The 20442-nt window shown below is 43.2% G+C and overlaps 1 protein-coding gene across 1 annotated transcript in view; it reads left to right on the top strand.

The window, feature by feature from the left end:
• Positions 1–5105: 5105 nt before the first annotated feature.
• Positions 5106–20442, top strand: part of LOC103214549 (guanylate cyclase soluble subunit beta-2-like) — a 47604-nt gene continuing 32267 nt past the window's right edge. Inside the window, 3 exon segments of the mRNA XM_073014551.1 lie at positions 5106–5171; positions 5664–5737; positions 20336–20430. Of these exon segments, the coding sequence (XP_072870652.1) occupies positions 5106–5171; positions 5664–5737; positions 20336–20430 (235 nt within the window).

Below are 20442 nucleotides of genomic sequence, written 5' to 3'. Positions count from 1 at the left end.
GATCCTCTCAGTGCCTCTGAGGCACACACATCAAAATTGACCTCTTCTATGTCCTTTTCCTTCTTAGGTGAATACTAGCTAATCTGTTTGGCCAAAGAAATAATATTTTTATTCTGTCAGAAGTTTCCCAAGTTATAGCTAAAAGGAATGAGAATTTCAGAGACCTGGCAGGCCTTGGGGGGTGGGGCTGGGGGGCGTATTTTTTAACACGCCCCCCAGCCTCTGGGAGCCCAGCTTCAGCCACACCCTGTCTTGTGTCCGGGGACACTTTCCTCTGCTGATGTGACCCTGGAAAGAAAGCCAGCAGTGGCTCAGAAGCCAGGAAGTCTGAGGTAGACTGAGGGCAACAAATCAACCACAGGAAAGGCTTCCTACCAGGAATGAGGCAGCTGCGTTCCCAGAAACGCACAAACCAACCACCAAAAACCGGATCAGCGTTCTGTTTTCCTCTCAGACACTCTTACCTTGTATTCTCCCTCTAGTTTCTTTCCTTAAATGATAGAGGTTTACTCCAGTGACCTCTCAATGGTATCCCGCCCTCCCCACAAGTCCATGAAAAAGAAAAGATGTGTGTTTCTCATTGCACACAGGAGATGAGATGTGGTTTATTGGATCTCATCATGTATCTCAGGACACGCATCAAGTGAAACTGTGTTTACATACGTGTGTCTAATTTGGGGAATGATGTTTGAAGCCTTCAATGCACCAAACGTGAGTTAGCAAGTTAAGCCAGGCACAGCAGAGAACATACTGTATTCACATGAAGTTCAAGAGCAAGCGAAACTAGTCTGTGGCAATAATGGGATAGTAATCTGAACAGGGGCAGCTGGGGGTGGTAGGGTTGATTAAGAAGGGGTACGGGGGAACGTTCTATGACCACAGAGATGTTCTATATCTTCATTAGGGTGTGAGCTACACAATAGTATACATTTGTCAAAGGTCATGAAACTGCTTACTTAATATAGAAAAAGGTAACAGTGAAAAATATCCCTCAAAACAACAATCACAGTATGGGCAAGGAGGTCCATCATGTCGTGGAAGAGAGAAGGGGAATTTCCATATAGTGAAATTTCCTCCCTGACTGTCTATGCAATTGAAAAACATATAAAACGTCAGCCAATTTTCCAGACAGTTTCAAAAACTAGGGACTTTTTTTTTTTTTTTTTTTTTTTGGTACAAGCACTGTCTATGTCTTTTCAAATGTTTACAGAGTATTTACAAAAAGTAGTCCGTTGGGTGGCAGTTGTAATTAGGGAAACTGGCAGTGAAAATTAACACATACCATAAAAGAGGGATAATTACTCCACTGTCATATACAATATTATTATCAAATGGTATTCACCCAGGAATCCAATTGGTTCGTTCCCACTCAGCCTCGTTGTTACAGGAAAGCCTCTCCCCTCCTTGTTACCCTGGGTATGAAGCTGCCACGTTCCATGGATGATATGCCATATGGTACTTAACATCAGAATCAAAATGAGCTTGTGCTTTTTGTGTGAGATGTTGAAATTTATTAGAAAATCAGAAAGCCTAATTTCCACCAAGTTCCTGAGAACTGCCATCTGCTGCATGAAAAAGAAAATGGAGATTTTTTTTTTTTTTTTAAACCATTTACTTATTGTGAAATGTGAGGGTGCTGGTGTATGTGTTTGAAAAAGCGGGTTGGGGGCGGGGAGGGGGTTTGTGAGAGAGCGCCAGAGCAAGCCCACTTGGCAGGGCAGAAAGAAAGAGTGTCAGCTGAATGGAGGCAAGGGCTTGCGAAGCGTAATTATGGAAATCATCTATTCCTGAGCCTTTTTTTTTTCTCCTCCTGACCACATGTTCCTTCCACAGAGGAGCAGCACATAGAGTCCAGCTTTTGAGAATAAGTGAAGTCCCCACTTCAGAAAGAAGGGGGAGCTGAAACCAGTCTCTCCGGGTGTCAATCTGTCTATGGAGGAGCTGACGTGAGTCAAGCCAGGAGGGTAAAGGCGAAGCAGCCAGAAAGGTTGAGTGGAAGGAGGACCAGGAAGTCTTTCTAAGGAGAGTGACAGAAAGAAGGGCAGGCAGGATGGGAGAGGGATGCCAACAGGGGAGAGTGAAGGAGTGCCTACTGAGAAGGGAAGAATCTTCCAGCACACTTCGGATGCCAAGGGAAAGATGCTGAAGTCTTTCAGGAGGGCGTGCGATGCCTGGACATTCATTTCAGCAGATGGCCCCGGTCATCGATAGGCTGTCTTAACCATGAGTCACATCCATCTAGTGCCCCACACCTCCACACTGCAGCCTGGAGGGCTTACCCCAGCCTTTGATTTTACTGAATTTATTTATTTGTTCTCTGTTTTTACACCAAAGCTAGCATGTGTGTTGGAACAGCTACAGGCAACATTTGTTGGACCTGGTTAGTGACTGGATTTCTCACCTCTGACCACAAGTAATACTCAGGAAATAGACCTCTGGCAAACAGCCCACCAGAGCCTGAAACGGAACAGTGATGAGGATGGAGGATAAGGCTCGAGGCACCAGGGGACTTCCCATTATGACACTGTAGGGCCAAGTGTTGGTCAAGGCAGGACGTTCTTGGATGGCATCCAAAGTGGTTTAATTAAAGATAGACTAAAAAGACACTCAACAGACAGCCTCATCTACAAGGCAGTCTTCCCACAGGAGCTTAGGGGTGTATGCCTTTCTGTGCTGGCAGAAAAGCGTTCTGTGCCGCTGGCACCTTGGGGAGAAGCTTCAGGTTTCTGTCTGAACTCCTGAGAGCTTAGCATCCAGGGTGTGCACGACTTGGGGTGCCAGGCAGCAGGTCCCACTCGCTCACTGGAGGGGGTGGCCTTACGCTTTACCCCCCAGATGACTGAGGACCCAACAGCGTGCTCCTTGCTTGGAGGCTGGTGATGAGCTCCTAATTTCCCTGTGGACTGCCCAGACTTCTACAAGTCAGGCTTCTGGAGATGCTGCGGATTCTCTCCTGAGTGACTAGGGGCTGGCAGGAAGGGCGGTTGCTTGGCGCTGCATCTCAATCGCTGCGGCCCCAGGAGCAGCTGCGGCAGGAACATGGTGAGCAGCTCTCAGCACCGTTGGCCCTGATTTTCCCTCCGCTTCCATTTGTTGAGCACCTATTGTTCAAAATGCCTGTTATCTACGAGGCTACAGTTTCCTGAGCGCTTACTATGTGCTAAGTACATCACACATATTACCTCATTTAATCCTTACTAAAACCCTGTGAGGAAGGGACCATTCTCATCCCCATTTTCCAGATGAGACAACTGAAGGTAAGTAAGATCTGGCCTGAGTCAAACAGCAAATAAGACTTGGGGTCAGCAACGAGCCCTCATGGTCTGACTCCAGAAAGGACGTTCCTCTATAACCCCAACAACCATCCTCCAACAGAGCAAATGGTATTATTTCCACTTTCGTGCATGAGCAGATTGGGCTCAGAGAGGTTAGGCAATTTACCCAAAGCTGCACAGCTACAAGTCACAGAAACAGAAACCCTTCTGGTTCCAGAGCCCAAACCCTTTCTCCTAAGCCGTACCCCCTCTCTGAGCTTACTGAGGCTGCATTTTATTTTGAAGCCACATTCCCCAGCCAACGTCTGGCAGGCACAGTGAGTAGGATAGGATATGGAATGTGAAAACATCTTTACAAGAGAAAGATTTGGCTAAACCTTAACATTTTCAGACGTTTTAACTGATTCTTTGGAAAACAGATGTTTTTTGGGGTGCCGCAGCCATGGCCCAAGTAGCCTCTGAAAGATTTGGGTGCCGCCAGCCAATGAGAGTCCCTGCTTGCTGATCTCACTGGTTGAGCAGCACTAGTTCCAGATGGTTAGAGAACTGTGGTGCTGGCTTGCCTTTCTTGCCCATTTCAGTGAGGCCCTCAAATGTGTAGGGAGTGTGTCCTACCGTGTATCCCCCTCCACCTGGGTGTGGGCAGCAAACACCAAGGTCCCCGCCTACACTGGACACATCGTGTGGGATCCATTGCCTCTTCTGCTTTCTCCAGGGGCAGAGAAAGTCACCTGATTTCAGTGGACAGGAAAGGGACATGTTTATAATCAGTAGAGGTTGAGGGGTCACTCTCTGATCTATAAGCTCAAGGTCTCTAAACGATCAACTCTGCTACCAGCTTGGGGAACTGCTGAACACCAAAGACAAATGCTGGACCACATGACTCAATGGCCCTAAATTCATCAAACAGAGGCACACTATCGGGATGGTCATGACCCAGAAGTAGATGATGTGGTTATCAACCAGCAGCGGACTTCAAATTCCCCAATGCCTCAGTTTCCCTTGTTATACACTAGAAGGGTGTCTCTAGTGCTTGGGCAGTGGGCATGATGTTTTATTCGATTGGGCATGCTTTTGCAAAGATTGCTAAGTTGAACAATTGCTATCTTTGTTTACATTGGATTGATGTTGAATAACTGGGGTTATTTAAAGATTTTCGTAGTTCAGACTTGAGGCTTCAATTCAGTACTTCCTTACTCGATAAGTATTTGTTAAATACCTCCTATGTAGCAGACACTGTCTTGGCACTTTAATCAAAATATAGATAAATGACACTTACTTCCGGACCCTGAGGAGCTTGCAATTTATCAAAGGACAGGAAAAATATATATATACACATACACACATATGCATTTATATGTATACATACCCACATATAAACATACATAATATATAAGTATATACAAATACATGCACACCCATACATATATGCCTGTGTGTGTATATATATGTGTGTGTGTTGATAGATACAAAATCCAAGCGTGTGCATGTGATAGTTTAACACACCAGCCCTGTGGTGATGAGGACACAGAGGCATCCAGCAGTGAGCCTGACAGGGGATGATGGCTGGGTCTGGCAGAGGGAGAGGGAATGGTTCTGCATACCAGGCAGTATCCCAGTAGCATCGGAGCCTGGCCTTGCCCTGGGCTGACTGGGTGAGAAAGGAGGAAACTCTATCCGTTGAAGAAGTGGCATCACTGTTTGGGGAAGAGTGGTAGGCATTTTGGATGAGCCTAAGGCAGCAGGAGTAGGTGATAAAATGAAACATAAATTAAGACAGTTCTAGAGAGTGCTTCGAATGCCAGGCGAGGGTGCGGGCACATATTGGCGATGCTAGAGCCAGGACAAGATGGAGTAAGGATGACGTTGGTGGTGGGGAACTGGAAATATAGCCCAGTAGGACAAATATTTCCATTTCTGGAAAAGAACTACCAGAGTTTAGACACTCTCCTTCCTGTTGGCACTGGGCTCTTTCACTTTGAGAAATTCCTACATATATGAAAATCCAAACCTATAAAACAAATCTGGAGCCTGATATTTGCGGGACAAAGGAATTCTTCCCTTTAGGAAGAAATCTTTTGAAAGCTGAGCTCACATAGTGCTTTCAATATACCTCAATCACTGCGCTTGTGTTAGGAGACCCGAGCTGCGGAAGGCAGGTGGCCTGCCCGGGGCACACTACCCCCCAGTAAGCAGAAGTCTTCGTGGGGTTTTCCCTAAGTTGGGAATGAGCAGAACTATTAAATTAAATCACAAGAAACAAGGAAAAGGTACAATTAGTTTCTCCAAGAGGATGCCATTGCATATTTCCTAAAAGACATGAAGATGTCTATGACTGGGGATTTCATGCCTCATTACATATATTTTTCTTCTGGTTTTGTATTCTAGTATGGGTTTATCAACACCTGTCTGCAATCTCTCATGATAGAGAAATTTAGCAAAGAAACCTGGGAGAAATTGAAGTAAGTATACGAAAGGGAAGATGAAGTGTCTCTGGAGCAACGGGTAAGCCTCCGGTGTTTTTACGGTTACAGCTTTTTACTGACCTGTGGATTAAGCCAGTTAGTTGAATTAACCCATCTTAAAAGATACAGCTGGTTCTCAAAGCGATTCAGTTACTAGGGAGATCAATTCCAGCACCGTAAACATGTGAATTAGATATAGAAAACACCTGGTACACCTTAGCTGCCTTCCATGAAGGTATCAGTCTTAATCACTAAAATCAGCCTTAAAACGGGGTCTCACTGTAAATAATACCAACATTATTTTAACTTTTATCTCATGAATGAATTCTCATTTTCTCTTTCTAATCACAGAACAGAGAGCAACTGCATTATTTCCACTGCACATCAATGGAGCTGCCAAACAGAAGAGGGGAGATACCTTTTAAGTTTGGCCAGAATCACTTCTTAGGTGTTCTTTAGTTGATTCTTAGTTTTTCTCCTGTGCCTCTATCCAGTAACCCCTTAATGCCATCACTTATATCTCCAGATAGTCTCCTGTCTGACTCTTGCAATCTTGTGCCATCTGTCTGCTTCCCTAGAGGCTCCCAGACCTCAGGTTGGGGATGAAAGTGCCTGAGAAATCATTTGATCCTAGGAAGGGAGAGGAAAACAAAAATATGGAAAAATGATTGGCTTCCTCAGTTCATCAATGCCATGCAAATTAAAACAATTAGGCACTGCTTTGCCTATTAAATCTCCAAAAAATTTAAATGATAATAACCAGTTCTGGTTAAGATGCAGCAAAATGGGTAATTGTTGGTGGCATAGGAGATCAGTGCAGCCCCTTTGGAAAGCAATCTGACAACATGTACCAAAAGCTGTGCAAATGATCAAATCCTTTGAAGCAGTAAGTCCATTCTTGAGAATCTATTCTCTTAGAAACGCATACCTTTATGCACACATATACGCATATATATGCAAAAAGATATAATGTAGCTTTATATTTATAAATAATAAAATAAAAATTGTCTTTAGGAGTTAAAAACAAACCAACAAACAAATGGAATGATGAAAGAAATATGCATTATTATGTGATGATTGCAAAGATCATGAAGCAACTTGCAAATTTTTATGATAAAACAAGAAAAAAACAAAAAAGACACAAGTTACATATCTACTAGGTAAATTACACAAATGAGAAAGGATTAAGAGAAAGACCAAAATAATAACTAATAGTGACTGAATTAGATAAAATCCTGGATGATTTTTTTCCCTAATATCTATTTCCCAAATTTTCTTTTTCTATTTCCCAAATTTGCTGTATGTTTTTATTGCTTCTGTAATGTAAAAACAACTTAAAATGCTTAATGCAAACTTTCCCTCCCCTTCCTCCTACCCCCATTTTAAAAAGAAAATAAATCGAGCTGAGCACACAGTGACTTGCCCACAGTTAGGTCCTGCCCACACCCATGGCCCTGCACAGGCCTGGTCACTGCAGCCCACTCCTCACACGCAGGGCACTATCAACCATCTTATTCTAGGGAAGGCAGCCCAGGGGTAAATCAGCGTCTCTGGGGTAAATTGCTTACAGCTCCACAAATTTAGATGGGAAAAAGGAGCTCTGGCCTCACAGAGGTGAAGAATACTCATTTCCAAATATTTTAAGTAGGAGCACTGAGTAATTATGATCAGAGAAAACTTGGACTGGTGGACCCTTGAGAGATTACTTAGCCCAGATCTTCTCAGTTGACAGGTGAGGAAACTGAGGCCCAGAAAGGTTAAGTGACTTGGCCAAGACTGCACAGCAAGGGGGCAACAGGACCCGGATGCACTGTTGGAACCGTAAAGTGCTCCTTTTCAGCCCCCATGCGACCTTGGGAAGAGAAGCGTCTGAAGACTTTTTAATTTTTTATTTTTTTATAACAGCCATTGTGTTGTAAAGGCTAAACTCAGTAAAAATAGAGAACAGGAAAGAGCAGTCTTCTTATTTTAAGCACTTACCTTGGGCCACGCCTCTTATATAATGATCTTATGAAAGCCCAACAAGAACGCTGCAAGGCGAGGTATTGCCCTGCTTTACCAAAGAGGAAACAGTCCGGGAGAGGACGATGCTGAAGACTGCTCGGTAGGTAAGGGGGCTGGGGTGGGGACACAAATCCAGGTCTGTAACTGCAAAGACTCCTCTTTCTATTAAGCCATTCTACCTGGGGAAAGGAAGAGCAACTGGCAACAGGAATTCATTTTCTTTATTCTTTTTTTTTTCTTTCTTTCTTTGTGAGACGGAGTCTCACTCTGTCGCCCAGACTGGAGTGCAGTGGCGTGATCTCGGCTCACTGTAACCTCTGCCTCCCGGGTTCAAGCGATTCTTCTGCCTCAGCCTCCGGAGCAACTGGGACTATAGGCGCCCGCCACCACGCGGGAATTCATTTTCAGGGACTTTATGTGAAATAAGAGAGGCGTGTCTTTAAACATGCGTTTACCGAGTTCCCATAGTAGGTCTGGTACTGCGAAAAACACTAGAAGATTGAAGCAGCAAATAAGCCATTTGGCCTGGATGGCTTTAGAATCTGTGGAAACCTGACAGGTGTGCCTGGAACACAGGAACTAGGGTGCTGAAGGGCCATGTCAGATGGGAAACTGGGATCGTTTCCTCTGCTACAAACTTGACAGGGGCAGGTCAGCTCCAGCCATGCCCACATGGGCCTTCCAGAGGATCAGCTGCTCCTATGCAGAGGGCGAGCAGTCTTCGGAGGAGGAAAGAGAAATGGCGGGCTCAGCCAGGCTGTTGGGTGGCCATTGCAGGGTCGGGTGGGGAACCAACTTGGTAAATAGGATACTCATCTTCTCAGAAGTCACAGGGCATTGTTGCAAGTCCCCAGGAGGCAGTGGTTGGATTCAGCGGAGGCTCTGGGGCTACAGTGCTGAGCTCAAAGCCCAGAAACGAGGCTTACAGTCTGTACGAGCCCGGCATGGCACTTAACCACTCTGTGACCCAGGTGTTTCATCCGAAAAGAAAAATAGTAAAAGTAGCTAACCTCGTGGGGTTATGGCAATTGTTAAATGAGATTGATAATACAAACCGGGCACTTAGAAAAAATGAGTGGCCCAGGATGGGCACTCCACAAATGTAAGCTGCTGTTGCATAATGGCTGCTCCCGTGGTTGGTACTGGCTTATTTTCAAGATGCTGGTCCTCACCTGGGGTGGGGGAGAGTTGGGAGGCAGTGGTCTGCATTCCACTGGACTGGATTTGCATGTAGGCTCTGCTGTTCAGAGCTGTGTGATCTTGAGTGGGTTGTTTCACCTCTGTGAAGCTCTGTTTCCTCATTGATAAAGGGGGAATAATGTACCTATCTTCTAGGGTTAAGGAGATAATTGAGTGGTGCAATCTACACTGAAGTACCTAGTAGAAACTCAGTAAGCATCCTTCTTCCTCCTCTGAGATATAGGTGCTACATTAAGATTACATTATTCTTGACATTATTAGAACCACTTTGCTGCTGGTCAGATAACGATGCTTTCCATCTTGAAGAAGCAGATGTTCCTCAAAGGCTTTCTGTTTGCCCAGAGGAGACCTTGCCTCCTAAAGTTAGTATGATTTGCTGAATGGCTTTATCTCCACTCCTCCTTTCAGTCTGATCTCCCTGACACCCAGTGCGGGCCAGTGTCTAACCCTGCCTCGAGGAACCCTCATAAAGCTGGGGACCAGGCTGTGAGCGGGAGAGATGGATTTTTGTTGATTGATTTTTGACTTATGAATCTTCTACCATGTGATTTTCTGGTTAGCCTCAGCTCAGCTGAAGTTGAAGCTCAGCTGCTGCTTAAAAGAACCTGTTCTGCCTAGGAGAAAGGCCAGGGCTCTGGGAATCACTGAAAATAGCCAGAAATAGCCAGAGCACTTAGACATGAGCAGAGGTAAAATGACACGTTCAGCTCTGCCTCTGACAGGCAGCTGAGATGTGCTGTTTAAGGAGGGACTCTCACCCTCTGGGTATGACGGAACGTAGGTAGCATGGCCAGCTGCTGGAACCCTCATTGGTTGAGATATTCAGCACATCTTTCCAAATCAAGGGGGAAAAAATCCCCAACTTTCCATGTGTAAGTGGATGGAAGAGACTTTTTCCTTTTCGGATCCTTGGTGCGACCTCCCTGAAAGGCTGGAATGTCATCTCTTTCTTCCTTTAGAAGAGCAGTTCTCACAGCATTCCCAAACAAACAGGAATCTACATGACCTCCAGGGGGATAAAAGACATTTGAATGAGGGTACAAGAATGCAAGGGAACCAGAGAAATATGTCTGGGAATAGAGAACCCAGCAGGGCATATCCTGTGCTTGTGTCATTAGGTTTTATCTCTTTCATCTTGAAGTTTCAATTCTCTGCTTAATTGGGTCTCAGAGGATGTTTGTATACAGAGCACTAGGCATCTATATGATTGCATTGGAAATGTATCTTTAAGCCAAAAGTAAAGTCAATCTAACAAGTCCACCAGCTATGAAAATTGCATCATATTAGAATTTACTTAAAAAAAAAAAAAAAACAAAAAAACCCCCAAAAAACTAGTGCAGAAAACTCAGCTTTTAAAGGAGAAATTAAGGCGAGATTATTGGTTGTGTAAAAGGATTTGCTTCAGGCCACATTTAAATAACAAATTCCCTGGTGCTTGTAGAGTAGAATTTCAGCTGAGAAAGAAAAAACCCATCAATTCCTACAGAAATTTTAAGAAGAAATGATTAGGTAAAATGAAGCATGTTTCCAGACCTTATGACATAAATTTTATCTTAACATGAAATAGGAAACAGATGTTTCTCCTCCTTTGCTTGCAGTGTTTTCCTCTCTTATAGTCTAGATTTGTAGATTTCTAATTATAAATCACTTTTTTTTTTTTTTTTTCTTTTTTCTGAGACGGGGTCTTACTCTGTCACTCAGGCTGGAGTACAGTGGTACGATCATAGCTCACTGCAGCCTCAAACCCTTGATCTCAAGCGATCCTTCCACCTCAGCCACCAGAGTAGCTGGGACTACAGGCATGCACCACCATGTCCAGCTAATTAAAAAAAATTTTTTTAGAGACAAAATCTCTCTGTGTTGCCCAGTCTGGTTGTGAACTCCTGGCCTCAAGAGATCCTCCTGCCTCAGCCTCTCAAAGTGCTGGGATTACAGGTGTGAACCACTATGCCTGGCCTAAATTGCTTGTTTATAATCTTTTGGTTAAAACCTTTATTGAAGCTTAACAATGAGAAGGAACTAATGGATTAGGAAGAGTAAGGCCTTTGGGATCAGATAAACCTTTACATTTTGCCTGGATCACTTACTTGCTGTTTGACTTGGGCAAATGTATTTATTCAACAAGTATTTAGCTTCTAGGATGTGCTGAACAAAGTTTCAGGCACTGGGAATAGAGGCAAAGGGAATAGGCAAGGGCTGTGTTCCCTGGGAATGTATTCAATGTATTCCAATGGGGAGGACAGTAAACAGGCAAATAAACAAATAAAACTCAGGTTGTGGAAAGAGCTAAATTTAGAATATTTAGTAGTGACTGGGGAGAGAAGATGCCAGTTGCCCTGAGTTGGTCAGAGAAAACCCTTTGGCAAAGGTAATGTTTGAATGAAAGGAAGGAAGGAGCCAGCCTAGAGACAGGGAAGTTATCTGTGTTCCAGAGAACATGGCAAGTGCAAAGGTCCTGAGGTCAGACTGAGCTCAGTGAAGTTGAGACCCAGAAAAAAATCTAACACGGTTGGAATATCATATGTGAGGAGTCTAATAGGAGATGAAGGTGGAGAGGGTTTTAGGGATCAGAACATATAAACGTGTAGAAGATGAGAAGGAGTTGAACTTTTCTTCTAATTGCAAGAAGGGTTACTGAAGTTTCTGAGCCTTGGTGCGCTCACTTGTAAATGGTGATAATCATGGTGCTCACCTCCTCCACTTGTGAGGACTGAGGCAGCTAACATAGGTGAGGCGGCTAACATCCCCTTGGCACTTTGGTTGCAGAACTTAGTCCAGGATTTTGCTTCCAAGGATCAGCAATCCACTGTGTAAGCTAATGTTTAAAGGAGTTACTGTAAAGATTCAGAAGACTCTTAACAGAGCTCAGTTGCAGGAAGTACAGAGAAATCTCAGAGAAAACAGAAAGTCAGCAGGCCTCTTTCCAACTCTGCGTCTCCCTTCATGTTTACTCTATTTTCCTGGTTCTCTCTTCTCTCTGCAAGACTTTTAATTTCTGTTCCTTTTTTTTTATTTTTTGGAAATGCATCTTTAAGCCTGTCACCCAGGCTGGAGTTCAGTGGCGTGTTCATAGGTCAATGCAGCCTCAAATCCTGGGTTCAAGTGATCCTCCTGCCTCAGCCTCCTGAGTAGCTAGGATAAGAGGCACATGGCACTGTGCCTGGTTATTTTATTTTATTTTTTGATGAGACAGGCTTTCGCTTTGTTGCCCAGGTTGGTCTCAAATTCCTGACTTTAAGTGATCCTCTCACCTCAGCCTCTCAAAGTGCTGGGATTACAGGTATATACCACCATGACTGGACTCAATTTCTGTTTCTTCCAAGCTTTTCTATACGCCCTTTGGATTCAAGAGATCACCATCATCAGACTGGCTCAGTTTCTCAGTGCCTCAATTGCAGATACCTGAGAAAGAGGGTTTAATGGTCTTTGGTCTGGAGTCCATATGTGTCCCCTTCAGATGGACTTTGGAGGGTGGGGTAATGGGTAGAGCCATCAGGACTGATGTATATTCTCCTCTGTATAAACAAATACATGAAAAAGGAATGAATGGTTGGATGATTCATGTGTGTATGAATGGAAGATGAATAAATGAATGAGAGGTGGATGGATGACTGACTACCAAGCCCAAACCAACCCATTTAGGAGAGAGGTGGGTGGGATTACATGGCTTCTCTCTGTGTCATGGATTCTTAACCAGAGGTTTGTGGATAGGCTTGGGAAGGTCTGAGAACCCTTCAAAATCATCTATTAAAATGTTGTGTACATGTGACTACATGTATTTTCTGGGGAGAGTGTTCATAGTTTTCATCAGAATCTCTAAGAGCTCTACAATCTAAAAAAAATCAAGGATCCCTGATTATGAATCCTTAGGATTTTTGTTCTTCCTAAATAGGAAATGCTTGTCGGGCGCAGTGGCTCATGCCTGTAATCCCAGCACTTTGGGAAGCCGGGGCGGGCGGGTCATGAGGACAGGAGTTCGAGACCGGCCTGGCCAACATAGAGAAACACCATCTCTATTAAAAATACAAAGAAATTAGCTGTGTATGGTGGCAGATTCCTGTAATGCCGGCTTTTTGGGAGGATGAGGACAGAGAATCACCTGAACCTGGGAGGTGGAGGTTGCAGTGAGCCGAAATCGCTCCATTGCACTCTAGCCTGGGCGACAGTGTGAGACTCCATCTCAAAAAAAAAAAAAAAAAAAAAAAGATGTTAACACGGTGACATCCTGAGAAGCATTCCTTCAAGCCCAGTATATTGCAAAACTAATTGAGCCAGAAAACATCAGAATTCATTCATTCCCTTTTCTGCTATCCCTTGTCCATCCAATTGACTCACCAAGTTTCTTACCCCTTCTTCAAGACTGAAAGCCCCTGTCCCTCCATGTTATCTACTTTTCCCATAAATAAAGTCTAGTGAAAAAGTAGCTGAAAGCAGAGAGTTTTTATTTTTAACTTTGATCCAAAAATGTTGCCTGTCTCCCTACTTCTGTCCCATTCCTGACCACAAACGTGTTTGCTGGTTCATCTAGCTGCCTGAAACCACAGCCCCTCAGTGCCAGAAGGGCCCTTAGAAATCAATCTGGTCAGAGCATTTCACCTGGAGGACTCAGCCTCCAAAAGCTCATATGAGAATATCTGTGGGAAATTCTAAAAATATAGTGAATATTATAATATTAAATATACAAAGCGGAAGTGTTTTTTTCTAACAAAAGCTGTCGAAGGTAAAGCTTGAGAAATATTTTTGTTTAATAGGACTATATGGAAGATAAACTTTTTTCTTTTTTTTTTTTTTGAGATGGAGTCTCGTTCTGTCACCCAGGCTGAAATGAAGTGGCGTGATCTCAGCTTACTGCAACCGCTGCCTCCCGGGGTTCAAGCTATTCTCTTGCCTCAGCCTCCCGAGTGGCTGGGATTACAGGCATACGCCACCACACCCAGCTAATTTTCTTATTTTTAGTAGAGACAAGGTTTCACCATGTTGGCCAGACTGGTCTTGAACCTCTGACCTCAAGTGATCTGCTGACCTTGGCCTCCCAAAGTACAGGGATTACTGGCATGAGCCACTGCGCAGGGCCTGGAAGATAAACTTAGTAGGAGTAGAAACAGATATCATGAGGCCTGAAGCTTATATACTTTGGGAAGCCTCCTTTAAAAAGAATATAATTACAAATAAAAATTTAGCTACAAAAATAAGTACTTTTTTAGAATTAAGGAAGAAAACTTTAAAGCTGACAGATAACATAAACATTGCAAGCTGAAAACATGTTTTTATTATTACTATCATAAATTAACCCTCTTTTAGAATATGCTTTCCTGCATCTTTGGCTGTATTTTGCTTTTTCTGTTCATCGGACAATGATTTTATAATGTCATTTTCTATAAAGAGGATAGAATGAATATTCTAGCATGGCTGACTGAAAATTGTTTTTGTTGTATTTTGTTTTCATTGTTAGTATAGACAAATTTCTTTATGCACATCCATAACTTTCTCAGCAGTTTCTTACTGAAGTGTGCTTCTTTCCTGGTGGCAAGTCCTGGGAAAACTCCAGCCTTTGATCTCCCTCGACCTGTTCCACCCCTCTCCCCTGCTTTTAGGCAAGTCCTCTTGGACCAGGCAGTCCCCACTGGGAATGTGGAGTCTCTCTTTCAGATGCCTTTTTGGGAGTCAGAATAGAGTCTGGATGTGTGTTGAGTCTACCAGAAGCAAGTGGTCCTGAGGACTGGGTGGTCTGCAGCCCTACCCACAGGCACCCAGGACCACCACCAGGGCATATAAAGTGACCTCTCAGGCTGGGGATGGCTTTTAGCTAGAGGGGGCCAGGTGGGGCTGCTTCATCCCTGTCCCGGAAGCCTCAGCTTCATTAGCTTCCAAAGCAAACCTGAATTACTCTTGATTTAAATCAGAAGTTCTTAAACACTTTGGTCTTCAGAAGCCTTTATACTCTCATAAATTATCGAAGACCCCACAGAGCTTTTGTTTAATCTATGGGTATTTATGGTATTAGAAATCAAAACAAACAAATTTTTAAAAACATTTTTAAATTCATCTAAAATAATTATATGTTATAATATATAATATAATTGGGGTACAATACATAATATTACTTGTTAGTGTAATGCATTTTTATGATAAATAACTATATTATTCAAATAAATTAATGACAAGATGGCATTACTTTACAATTCTGGAAATCTCTTTTAATATCTGATGAAGTAATGGAAGTGGGATTCCATCTTCCACAATGTATATATTCTGTGATATGATTTTAGTTGAAATTTATGAAGAAAATATGGAAGGAAGAAGAACTTTACTACTCTTTTCAGATCATTGTGGCTATTCTTTTAAACCTCACAAAAGCTTGACAAGTGGTAGTTTCTCAAAGGTCAGTTATAATGTTGAATCTCTAACTGTACGGATGACCTTCTTCATACTCTGTCATATTAAAATCTCTTGATCTGTGTTATATTTGGATATAAATTTTTAGCATCATTTTGTACTAGTTGCATGAGTTATTTGGAAACTATTAGCTCACTGACTTGTGTTAATCTTACAAATGTTGACACGTTTCACTATACAATATCAAAATTGCATTTGTCAATACCATCCCAATCTTAGCCTCTAAGGATTGGGATGCTAATAAGCTTACAGTATAAGATGCAATTTTTTTCCCCAAAATTCTTATTTTTGTTTCAGAGCATGAGTTTTGTCACTGACAACACATTCTGCCAGTTATTTTCCTTGAAGTGACAGGCTAACTTTGTTCTTTTCTTAAGAAAATGTCTGCCAAATATCCAAGTCTGAGTAACCATGGTTCGTCTGTCAGTGGTTTTTTAAGTAGAAATGATGTTCCATTAAAAAAAGTGGCTAATTCAGCTCATAACTCAATTGTGTAAGTCCTTTTCCTGGAAGTGGCCATTCACACTCGTGCATATAGGAGAAGTACTTTATTTGAGTGCGTACTTCCCATTCTGTTACACAAAATATTCAAAAGATGTATACTCAGGGTCAAGATTTCATAACATTGGTAATTTCTACTACCTCAAAATGAACAACCTAAAGTGAAACTGGCATTTTATTTTAACTGCACATATGTGACAGTGAAGAATATGATGACTATAAATAATATACTGAAGATTTAAAAAAAGAATATAATAAATAATATAATAGTTTTGTGCCACTGTCTTGATTGATGCTATAAGGCACCAAATTTTACTCACCAATGCTTATGGGCCATTAGTACAAATACCAATCAGTACAAAAGGCAAATAATGTCTTAATTTGGTTTTGAAAATAGTTTGGCCTCATGGATTCCTAAAAACACCTTAGGTATTTGTACCTTAGGGTTCCATGGGTCATACTTTGAGAACTACCAGCTTAAATGTCTTAAGCGACCTTCTAAGTGAATCAGAGGTCAAGGAAGGAGATAGCATTGGTGGCTGAGGGAGAGAAGGGGAGGACCAGACATGACAGTCTTCATGACAACAATGACCTAATTGAATACTGTCATTGTAAAAATGAAGAAATGGAGGCACAGTGAGATTGGCTCCAAGTCATCCAGCTAGATGGTGGTAGAGCCAGGGTTAACTCCTAGGTCTCCTCCCAACACACAGAGTCTGTGAGCCTCTGCCAAGTTAGGTCTCTCACCTAAATTATCTTACAATTATTTATTGAGTACCTGTTGTGTGCCAGGTACAGGGCTAGGTATTGAAGATGTTAAATCGAATGACATTGTCGCGATCCTTCCACTTGGTAGTCTAGGAAGCATGCAGATGGGCGAATCAATTCCACACACAATTAGCCCGAAGACAGGTGATACAGAGAGCCACGGGGGCCCAGACCAGGGATGCCCGGATCTGCAAGTGGCTGAGAATGTCCACAATTGGGATTCTGACACTGAGTTCAGAAGGAAGAATCAAGTTAGCCAGATCAGGGGAAGTGAGAGCTTTTCCAGTGGAGCAGAGCCTGTGGGAAGTCAGGGAAGAGAGGAGCTTGAGAAGCTGGAGGAATGGATGGATGGGAGAAATGGCTGGAGGTGAGGCGTGGGTGTAGGGGCTGGGTCACGGAGGCTGGGTATGTCCACCTAAGAAGTCTGGATTTTATTAAGAAAGCTGTGGGGAGCCAGACAGGCCAGCTGGAGGACAGGCTAGAAAGACAGTCTGGTGCTTTTTCTAAATACCAGATGGTAGTGACACCAGGACAAACCTTTTGCCTTTCTGGGCCTGTCTTTCCCCAAGCACACTTTGAGTCACACAGTGACAGGCAAGTTTGTTATATGAATTCCCCACCTACCATTAAGAGAGCTGCTAAAAAATGAGTTCCTATGGCTTAAATTGATCCCATTCTCTTGGCCTGAAACTTGCTACAAAGTGCTGTTCATTTTTCCTATGGGCTTTATAGCTCACCCTGGACTCTGAAAAACCATTACATCAGTTTAGTAAAACAACGTAAAATGTATCATTTGTAACCTGTTGCCTTGCCAGACTGAATCCTAGAAAGTGTTTCTGTGCAGTGGTTATCAAACCTGGACAGTCATCTGAGGCAAGTGGTTAAAAAAATATGGATTTTCAGACACCACCTCCTGGGGCTCAGGAATCTGTGTATTTATTTTGCTTTGTGAGTTGCTCTGCTATAGGCAGCCTGGCCCTGATTTTCTGCTCAGATATTTTGGGTATCGCTAGTTGGAACTAACTAAAGAAGAACACGTATTGAATGCCTGCTGGTGCCAATTAAACACTGATTCCTCAGTCTCCTGTACATGGATGCATACAAGCACCTGTGTGGCTGACATTTTTCATGTTCCATGACAGGTACTCCTCTTTGTGTGAGCTGGAAACATCTCTTACTTCATTTCCTACATTTGTTGCATCTTCAACTCTCAATCTCTTCAAAACACTTTCCAATAGTCATTTTTCTCTCTTTCCCCTCTGCACACGAGAGGCTTTGTCATCTCATTGGAAGGTATCAATTGGTTTATTTATTTTTAAAAAATTCTTGGTGAACATACTGTTTTATTAAAGCAGCTTGAATGACTACATATGCAAGTGTGCACTGGCTCTGTGGGAAATGTTATATGCAGGATTGTGGAGATCAATAAACAAGGCTGAAAATCCCTGTATAATCATAACAGTCTGGGCACGTCTGGCATCCCAGCAACGTGCAACATATATACAAACCCAAATAAATATTTGACACAAAAATATGATCAGTTCAGCCTACAGGAAAGAACAGGCTGCCAGATCCAGAGATGGGTTAATGGGTGGTCCTATCAGAGGGCCGGGGAGCGCCATGGAGTTTGTTACATTTCTGACAGTCCTGGAGGTCACTTAACCCTTTCTAAGGTCTTCAGAACACATTATGACAATGTGTCAAGTTTAAAGCGGGGTCTTGCCCACGTGTTGCTGTTTTGCTTATTGGCACAGAAGGAGGGCACATGCTTTCACAGAGACTTGTGGGCCTGTGGGGGCGAGTAAGAGGCAACTCCAACATGGCGGAGAGTACCCCACTTAGGCAGCAGTGGTGGTGTAGAGCGCTGCTCACCCGAGCAGGCCTACAGCCGGTTTCTCTGAACAGCTGCCTCCGAAGATGCTTAGAAAGCACTGTACAGGCATAGGCCAAAACTGGAACTCTTACAGGCAAAGGAGAATTCAAGCAGCTTCTAGTCCAGGATCCTCAACTGCGTGCACAAGTGTTTCTGGGGATGTCTGAGAATCCCTAGTGGATGTGTGTGTTGCAGAGAGGTTAAAAAAGGTTGAGAAACACGAATCTTGCCCAGTATCTCCCTTATTTTACAGATAAAGAAATCAAGGCCCAGAAGGGGAAGTGATTTTCCCTCAGAGCTTATTTGTGTAAGGCATAAGCTGGAACCAACGTCTCCTAAACCCCAGCCCTGGTCACCTCCCACTCACCACGCAGCCCCTTTGTTCTCATTGTCATCACAGCTCCCCTTGGATTTGCATGGTAGTTCTCATTTTCCCCAAGCTCTTTCACATTTGTTGTCCTGTTTTATCCTTACCAACACTCCCGGCAGATAGGAACGGCAGGTAATAATAATTGCCACGTTTTACAGAGCGGAAGATGAAGTCCAGAAAGATGATAAAGAGATAATTAAATTTAGCGGTGAATAAGGATCCTGAAACATTAGAAGGTTAGGTATCCAGAGGAGGAACCAGCCCAGTCTGCATTTTCCTAAAGGGTAGAACTAAGGCCAGTGAGTAAATTCGCAGCAGCACAGTACAGGAGTGATGTGGGCTTTGAAGTCCAGAGCCCAGATCCTTCTCTGGTCAACTGGTGACCATAGCAAGACATTTAATCCCTCTGAGCATCAGCCTTCTCAATAGTACGAGGAATGATAAGTAATAAATTGGTCATCTCTTGGGCCAAAAGCTCAACAAATAGGAGTTATTATGAGGGCCCAGAAGGGGGTTTCAGTTGAACATAAGGAAGACGTTTCCATCAAAGAGAGAAGTTGGTAAGTGGAATGTGCTGTCTTGCAAAGGAATGAGCTTGTTGTCACTGGAAGCATTCAAGAGGAAACTGGAAAACCAGCAGTCAGAAATAGCATGTAGTAAGCAATTGGACATTTAGAAAATCAGACATGTAGAATATTCCATACTTCTTGCAATGCCAAGATTTTATGGTGTGTTCTGGATCAGCTTGAATGCTCTGACCCCTCTCTGTTCTCCAAACATGCTCTCTGCTGCCTAGGAGCCTATTCTCTCTGTACAGAAGGCTCTTCTTTGCTTTCCCATCCTTCAATCTCAGCAAAATCTCCCTTTCTTAGAGACACATTCCCTGACCAACCTCCTTCCCCCATTTGTTAACTCAATTGCCAGTTACAGTTTGATGACTCACATAAAGGCCAAACCAAGGGTGCAAGTCCCAGACTCCCAGCAGGCTTGGCTAGCTGTTGAAGACTAAAGTCCATCAATAACTCCTGCAACACAGCCAACTACACTGCAAAACAGTGAGAAACTCAAGCAGCTGCTCTACCATCCAGGGAACAAGACTCTGTGACCACTGGGTTCCAGTTTACTACCATATATTAAGTTCTGAACATGTGCTCAGTACAGTGCCACTTGCTGGGGGTTCAAAGATAAAAATAAGCCACAATGCTTACCGTCAAGGAGCCCAGGCTAGTGGGTAAGGCCAACAATCTTTATATAAGTTGAGGAAGTGCATAGCCTATCCTGGGTACTTGAGAAGGGATCTCCAGGCTCAAACTGAGGTCCAGGGAAGGCTTCTTGGAGGAGCTGACACCCAAACACTCCAATGTCTCACATTCCTTGTGATCAAGAAGGTTATTGCTATGTATATCCTGCTGGGTCAGTGGATATATTCCTGGGGCAAAGCTTCAACTGATGAGCATTCATTGCACCTTGATTTATCTTCTAGAACTTCTGCAGAAGTACAAGATGCCTTCATGACCTACACAGTGTATGATGACATCATCACCATTAAGCTCATCCAAGAGGCCTGCAACATTCTGGGTAAGTATGAAA

Source organism: Chlorocebus sabaeus, chromosome 3 (assembly GCF_047675955.1).
Source record: "Chlorocebus sabaeus isolate Y175 chromosome 3, mChlSab1.0.hap1, whole genome shotgun sequence".
NCBI lineage: Eukaryota > Metazoa > Chordata > Mammalia > Primates > Cercopithecidae > Chlorocebus > Chlorocebus sabaeus.
Note: the sequence above shows the minus strand (reverse complement) of the source record. Positions and strands in the feature narration are given on the sequence as shown.